The sequence below is a fragment of the Salvelinus alpinus genome, chromosome 10 (assembly GCF_045679555.1).
Source record: "Salvelinus alpinus chromosome 10, SLU_Salpinus.1, whole genome shotgun sequence".
Lineage (NCBI taxonomy): Eukaryota > Metazoa > Chordata > Actinopteri > Salmoniformes > Salmonidae > Salvelinus > Salvelinus alpinus.
In genome coordinates, this window is record NC_092095.1 from 48,462,587 (window position 1) to 48,470,671 (window position 8,085).

The 8,085-nt window shown below is 39.3% G+C and overlaps 1 protein-coding gene across 7 annotated transcripts in view; it reads right to left on the reverse strand.

Moving 5' to 3' along the window:
- Window positions 1-7,752, reverse strand: part of LOC139532137 (activin receptor type-2A) — a 51,832-nt gene extending 44,080 nt beyond the window's left edge. For 6 of the 7 annotated variants that reach the window (XM_071329340.1, XM_071329337.1, XM_071329342.1 and 3 more), the window contains exon 1: window positions 6,609-7,752. In XM_071329340.1, coding sequence (XP_071185441.1) covers window positions 6,609-6,663 — 55 coding nt within the window. In that variant the 5' untranslated portion in view covers window positions 6,664-7,752. The remainder of the gene's footprint in view (window positions 1-6,608) is intronic. The other variant, XM_071329336.1, reaches the window with a different exon arrangement.
- Between the last annotated feature and the right edge of the window lie 333 nt (window positions 7,753-8,085).

Below are 8,085 nucleotides of genomic sequence, written 5' to 3' on the forward strand. Positions count from 1 at the left end.
ACTTATTGTCATGCACAAAGTAGATGTCCTAACCGACTTTCCACAAATTTCTTGATAACAAACTATAGTTTTGGCGTGGTTGAAAAACGAATTTTAATGACTCCAACCTAAGTGTATGTAAACTTCCGACTACAACTCTATATAATTACTCCTATCTATACAGAAATAAATAATATTATTCAAATACTTCACCAGAAAGCATGACTTAGCCACAAAGGAATCGAGAATAATTAGCTTCTTAAAAAAAATAAAAAATTAATAGCTGTGCATTGTTTCAAATCACAAGCTTGCAGGCTTATGTCTTCGAGGTCGACCGATTAAATCGGCATGGCCGATCCGATTAATTAAGGCAGATTTCTAGTTTTCATAACACTCGGTAATCTGAATTTTTGGACGCCGATTATGGCAGATTACATTGCAATCCACGAGGAGACTGCGTGGCAGGCTGACCACCTGTTACGCGAGTGCAGCAATGAGCCAAGGTTATTTGCTAGCTAGCATTAAACTTATCTTATAAAAAACTAAATCAATCTTAACATAATCAATAGTTAACTACACATGGTTGATGATATTACTAGTTTAACTAGCTTGTCCTGCGTCGCATATAATCAATGCGGTGCCTGTTAATTTATCACCAAATCACAGCCTACTTCACCAAACGGGTGATGATTTAACAAAACTGCATTTGCGAAAAAAGCACAATCGTTGCACCAATGTACCTAACAATGAACATTAATGCCTTTCTTAAAATCAATACACAAGTATATATTTTTTTTAACCTGCATATTTAGTTAAGAAATTCGTGTTAGCAGGCAATATTAACTAGGGAAATTGTCACTTCTCTTGCGTTCAGTGCAAGCAGAGTCAGGGTATATGCAGCAGTTTAGGCCACCTGGCTCGTTGTGAACTGTGTGAAGACCATTTCTTCCTAACAATGACCGTAATTAATTTGCCAGAATTTTACATAATTATGACATATTGAAGGTTGTGCAATTTAACAACAATATTTACACTTAGGGTTGCCATCCGTTCCATATTTCACTGAAAGAATAAACTTTTTGTTTTCAAAATAATAGTTTACGGATTTGACCATATTGATAACATATTGCTCGTATTTCTGTGTGTTTATTATATTATAATTAAGTCTGATTTGATATTTGATAGAGCAGTCTGAGCGGTGGTAGGCAGCAGCAGCAGGCTCGTAAGCATTCATTCAAACAGCACTTTCCTACATTTGCCAGCAGCTCTTCGCAATGCTTGAAGCACAGCACTGTTTATGACTTCAAGCCTATCAACTCCCGAGATTAGGCTGGCAATACTATGGTGCCTATAAGAACATCCAATAGTCAAAGGTATATGAAATACAATTGGTATAGAGAGAAATAGTCCTATAATAACTACAACCTAAAACTTCTTAACTGGGAATATTGAAGACTCATTTTAAAAAGGAACCACCAGCTTTCATATGTTCTCATGTTCTGAGCAAGGAACTTAAACATTAGCTTTTTTACATGGCACATATTGCACTTTTACTTTCTTCTCCAACACTGTTTTTGCATTATTTAAACCAAATTGAACATATTTCATTATTTGAGTCTAAATAGATTTTATGTATTATATTACATTAAAATAAGTGCTCATTCAGTAATGTTGTAATTGGCATTATTACAAATACATATAAAAATGTGGGTCCTCCAATAATCGGTATCCATTTGGGTCCTCCAATAATCGGTATCGGCGTTGAAAAATCATAAAAAATATATAATAGAAAGAGAAAAAAAAGAGAAAAAAAATTCGGTTGACCTCTACTATGCCTATTTGGGAAGTGCGCAATTTGGGCAGCGAGCGTGGCACTAGCTGATATTGAGAAGCAGCTGTCAGTGACAAGCATCTAAAATGTGTCTTGAGTATAATTTGAAAAGGGTCATTAAGCAGAAATCGCTCCGCCATTTCCTGGTTGCTAAAATTCTAGTAGTTCGCCTAATTTCAGTTTGTGACAAAACAAGTATAGAGAATGTAGAGAATCAGTGTACCATCTAAACCGCTGTGAAATGTCTTATCAATAACCAAAAATATTGTATTTTCAGCTTGTGTACAAAAAAATAAAATGGGAAGCATAGAAATAGGTAGCCTAATTGTTAGAGCGTTGGGCCAGTTATCGAAAGGGTGCTGGATCGAATCCCCAAGCTGACAAGGTAAAAATCTGTCATTCTGCCCCTGAACTAGGCAGTTAACCCACTGTTGCCCCAATCTATGTAAATAACAATTTGTTCTTAACTGATAGACCGTTGCCTGCATGTGAATGGGAGGTGCGCTTCAATAATCAGTTGAGAAATAAAAATAGCTTTTAAACCGTGCACAAAAACTGTTTTTAACAGGCGACTGTACTTAGAATTGTTGCGCAATATATGGTCTTATAACAGCACATTTTACTCCAGCAGCAACAAGCTGAGGATAATAGGCTCTGTATGCTGTGCGTGTGTGATAGATAAAGAAGATACATAAACAACTAACACCTAAAAGCATGACAGTAGAATGTGTTTCCATCAATAAATAAAAAGCATTATTTTGCAATGGGATTTTTTCCCACTCCCAGTCATTTTGGCTGGTAGTAATTTTTATTAAAAAATAAATAAAAAATGTTTACTGATTTATTATTTGGAAAAAAAATGGCCAAAAGCCAGCATCTAACTGAAACCCTGGGCTGTATTGTGCCAGCATCATTTCCAATCCCCATACATGTACAGTACCAGTCAAAAGTTTGGAAAACCCTACTCATTTGGGGGCAGCAGGTAGCCTAGTGGTTAGAGCGTTGGGCCAGTTTCCAAAAGGTTGCTGGATCCAAACCCCGAGTTGTAAATAAGAATTTCAGCAAACTTAACATGTCTAAATATTTGTATGAACATAACAAGATACAACAACTGAGACATGAACTGGACATGTGACAAACAGATATTGAAAAATGTGTCCCTGAACAAAATCAAAAGTCAGTATCTGGTGTGGCCACCAGCTGCATTTAGAACTGCAGTGCATCTCCTCCTCATGGACTGCACCAGATTTGCCAGTTCTTGCTGTGAGATGTTACCCCACTCTTCCACCAAGGAGCCTGCAAGTTCTCAGAAATTTCTGGGGAAGAAAGAAAAAAAATATCGCCCTAGCCCTCACCCTCTGATCCAACAGTTCCCAGATGTGCTCAATGGGATTGAGATGCGGCCTCTTCGCTGGCCATGGCAGAACACTGACATTCCTGTCTTACAGGAAATCACGCACAGAACGCGCAGTGGCATTGTCATGCTGAAGGGTCATAACAGGATGAGCCTGCAGGAAGGGTACCTCATGAGGGAGGAGGATGTCTTCCCTGTAATGCATAGCATTGAGATTGCCTGCAATGACAACAAGCTCAATCCGATGATGCTGTGACACACCGCCCCAGACCATGACGGACCCTCCACCTCCAAATCGATCTCGCTCCAGAGTACAGGCCTCGGTGTAATGCATTCCTTCGACGATAAACGCGAATCTGACCATCACCCCTGGTGAGACAAAACCGCGACTCGGCAATGAAGAGCACTTTTTGCCAGTCCTGTCTGATCCAGCGACGGTGGGTTTGTGCCCATGTTGTCGGTGATGTCTGGTGAGGACCTGCCTTACAACAGGCCTACAAGCCCTCAGTCCAGCCTATTGCGGACAGTCTGAGCACTGATGGAGGGATTGTGCGTTCCTAGTGTAACTCAGGCAGTTGTTGTTCCCATCCTGTACCCATCCCGCATGTATGATGTTCGGATCAGCTGTCCGTCCTGTCTCCCTGTAGCGCTGTCTCACAGTACAGAGATGACAATTTATTGCCCTGGCCACATCTGCAGTCCTCATGCCTCCTTACAGCATGCCTAAGGCACATTAATGCAGATGAGCAGGGACCCCGGGCGTCTTTCTTTTGGTATTTTTAGAGTCAGTAGAAAGGCCTCTTTAGCGTACAAAGTTTGCATAACTGTGACCTTAATTGCCTACTGTCTGTAAGCTGTTAGTGTCTTAACGACCGTTCCACCGGTGCATGTTCATTAATTATTTAAGGTACATTGAACAAGCATGGGAAACAGTGTTTAACTTCTTATGGCTGGGGGGCAGTATTGAGTAGCTTGGATGAATAAGGTGCCCAGAGTAAACTGCCTGCTACTCAGGCCCAGAAGCTAAGATATGCATATTATTAGTAGATTTGGATAGAAAACACTCTGAAGTTTCTAAAACTGTTTGAATGATGTCTGTGAGTATAACAGAACTCATATGGCAGGCAAAAACCTGAGAAGAAAATCCAACCAGGAAGTGGGAAATCTGAGGTTTGTAGGTTTAAGTCTTTGCCTATCCAATATACAGTGTATAATTTGGCCCGATTGCACCTCCTAAGGCTTCCACTAGATGTCAACAGTCTTTAGAACCTTGTTTCAGGCTTCTACTGTGGAGGGGAGAATAAGAGCTGATTGAGTAAGAGGTCCGGCAGAGTGCCATGAGCATAGTCTCGCGCACGCCCGTGAGAGTTAGCTGCGTTCCATTGCATTTCTAAAGACAAAGGAATTCTCCGGTTGGAACATTGTTGAAGATTTCTGTTAAAAACATCCTAAAGATTGATTCTATACGTCGTTTGACATGTATCTACGAACTGTAATGGAATTTTTTTTACTTTGTCTGGCCTGCGCTTCGTGAACTCGGATTTGTGAACTAAACGCGCAAACTAAAAGGAGGTATTTGGACATAAATGGTCTTTATCGAACAAAACAAACATTTATTGTGGAACTGGGATTCCTGGGAGTGCATTCTGATGAAGATCAAAGGTAAGTGAATATTTATAATGCTATTTCTGACTTCTGTTGACTCCACAACATGGCGGGTATCTGTATAACTTGTTTTGGTCTGAGCGCTGTACTCAGATTATTGCATGGTGTGCTTTTTCCGTAAAGCTTTTTTGAAATCTGACACAGCGGTTGCATTATGGAGAAGTTTATCTAAAGTTCCATGCATAACACTTGTATCTTTTAGCAATGTTTATTATGAGTATTTCTGTAAATTTGTGTGGCTCTCTGCAAAATCACCGGATGTTTTGGAAGCAAAACATAACGCGCCATTGTAAACCGAGATTTTTGGATATAAATAAGGACTTTATCTAAAAAAACATACATGTATTGTGTAACATGAAGTCTTATGCATGTCATCTGATGAAGATCAAAGGTTAGTGATTAATTTTCTCCATTTCTGCTTTTTGTGACTCCTCTCTTTGGCTGGAAAAATGGCTGTGTTTTTCTGTGACTAGGTGCTGACCTAACATAATCGCATGGTATGCTTTCGTCGTAAAGCCTTTTTGAAATCGGACACTGTGGTGAGAAACTTGTTAATCTTTAAAATGGTGTAAAATACTTGTATGTTTGAGGAATTTTAATGATGAGATTTCTGTTTGAATTTGGCACCCTGCACTTTCACTGGCTGTTGTCATATCGATCCCGTTAACGGGATCTCAGCCGTAAGAAGTTTTAAACCCTTTACAATGAAGATCTGTGAAGTTATTTGGATTATTACAAATTATCTTTGAAAGACTGGGTCCTGAAAAAGCGACATATTTTTTTTGCTGAGTTTACTGTGCATAAAGTAGTATAAAAAGTTGCATTCTAATTTCATAAATTGGTTCATATTGTTACACATTCTGTTTTGCATTGTTAATATGACCAACCTACCTTAAAATTCTTGGTCTTGCATTACTGTAATTGTATTCCGTACTGACTCATTTGCATATTAAGTGCCATGTTTGTAATATTGCATTTTAATATAATACATTTTACTTGAATCATCTCTGTTCTACACCAACCCTAAAAATGGCAAAACAATATCTTATCGGGGAAAAAACATGTTGAATGTAAGAATCCCAACAGGTGATTTGGTGCCATTATTGACTAGGGATTAACATAAGGTTGTGGACTGGTCTTTGACCTTTAACGATAACTTCAGATAAGATCTCAGCAACAGTAAGTCCTATCCTCATGAAATATAGTGTTGTGTTCCTGAGAAGCTTCTATATGACATGAAATACAAAGTAAAACACCATATACAGTTTCATTTTGACCCCTAACACTCTACAAAATGATAGATGGCATAGGTGACTTATGGCTAGTTCCCCTCAGATGATAGCACCATGGATGCTTCTGAGTGATTTTTTTTTTTTTGTCAGTGGTCTTGGTGCACTGGAAATGTAATGCGGCACACACTGAGGAAGAGGCATATTCCAGGTATTTCCACACACTGCAATTCGTCTTACATTATGAATCAACATATATCTTCCCACTCATCCAAGTGGATTAAAGTATCCAATCACTGCTACTGCACAGACTGAGCCATGCAACAAATTGCATTTTTTACATAACAGGAGGTATCAGTATACTTGTTAATGAGAAAGAAAAACAAATCGGGATCTCTGTTCAAGCAAAGTGTAATAAACTTTAAAATGAGGCAGGTGTCACGGTCAAAGGCCAAAACGCATTGTATCACTGACTGTGTACAGTAGTACAGTATTTCTAACACAACCATACATACAAAGCCAATTATTTTACCAACAGATATCCACCCACCTGAGGAAAACGAGATGAGAAAAACAGCAAACGCCAGCTCGCTAGCGGCTCCCATTTTCAATCCAATTGAAATCCTTTTATTTCCGGGAAATAAACAACACACAGCTGCAAAGGTTTGCTCCTCCACTGTGTGTTGTGAAGGTCTGTGCAAAAAAAGAAAAATGTAACTAACTTAGCCAGCTAGTTTGCAAGCTAGTATTGTCAACATAGTGTGGTATTAAGACGGACTTTCCAGTTGACAGGTGTTTGTTGCGAAGACTCCAAAATATCCACTGGCCAGCCAAGAGGCTTGCTACTACGTTACACAGTTGAAGGTCCTGAAGAATTATGTCCAAAAATGTGGAAGAGGTGATACTTGTGTAGCTAGCTAGAGGCTACAAAATGGTTAAAACCATAGCTAATGACTGACTTGTTGCAGGTTGGTCTAACTATCCGTAGCACCTTACAGTACTAGTAGCTAGCAATAATACTAGGCAACTATTCCAGTGTTTAACATTTGTTACCTTTCTTTACATTCAATCTTGTTAATTTACCTAGTTAGACGAAACCAGGTAATAATGCTAAGCAGTCAAATTAGCAAAAATATCATGGAACATATCTAATTAACCCTCAATCTTAGCTAGCTTCAGGTAGTTTAAAATTACGTCGTTTTCTAGCTATAGTAAATGATCTAACGTCAGCTAGCTAGATAAGAAAGACGTTTCAATACACCACATTTCGCGGACTAACGTTATATTTGATACAGCTAATTTCTTGGTACTCACGACGCTCCAAAATGTAAAGTTAACGTTATGCTAGTGCATAATCCGATTCCAAACAGAAACATTGTAATTCCCCTTCCCAATGGATTGCAATGTGTTCTGTCAGTTGGCTTTTACGAGCTAGTTGTGCACACCGTAAAAGCTGGCAACCAGTGTCTGTAAAAATCGTATCCAATTGCAGCTTTGGAGCAACCAAAATGTTATCAGACACGTCGTTGGGAAACGCACATGAGATCAACAGCGAATAAGTTTTGACAACACGCTGCTGTCAAGTCATGAGTGTATCAAAGACAAGAACGGCAGTACATCATTTTCCCAAGCGTGCAGTATCCTCAACATTTCCCTCTCCTGTGACCAGTGCCACAGTTTCAAGATGGCGTTTGGTGTGGATTGTCTTTGTTTTTTTCTTTACTCCACCCTCAGACCCCTCCCCTCCGTTTACTCAAACGCCCTCTCGTCAAATCGAAAGCGAGCTCGGGCAGCCTAAAGATGACTGGAATCCAATCAGAGGAAGAGAACCGTTCATAGTTGGGATACATCTCAATAGTCTGCGTGGATTCCTCCTTTTATGTCCTCTCCTTCATATGCTCTGATCGAAAAACATTGGATAGGTGAAATAAATATGATGGATTCTTATAGGAAGTTGTTTACCCTGTCCTGTTCAGATCAACCCATGAAGGAAGAGAGACAATGCAAAAAAGCAATATACTCCCTAG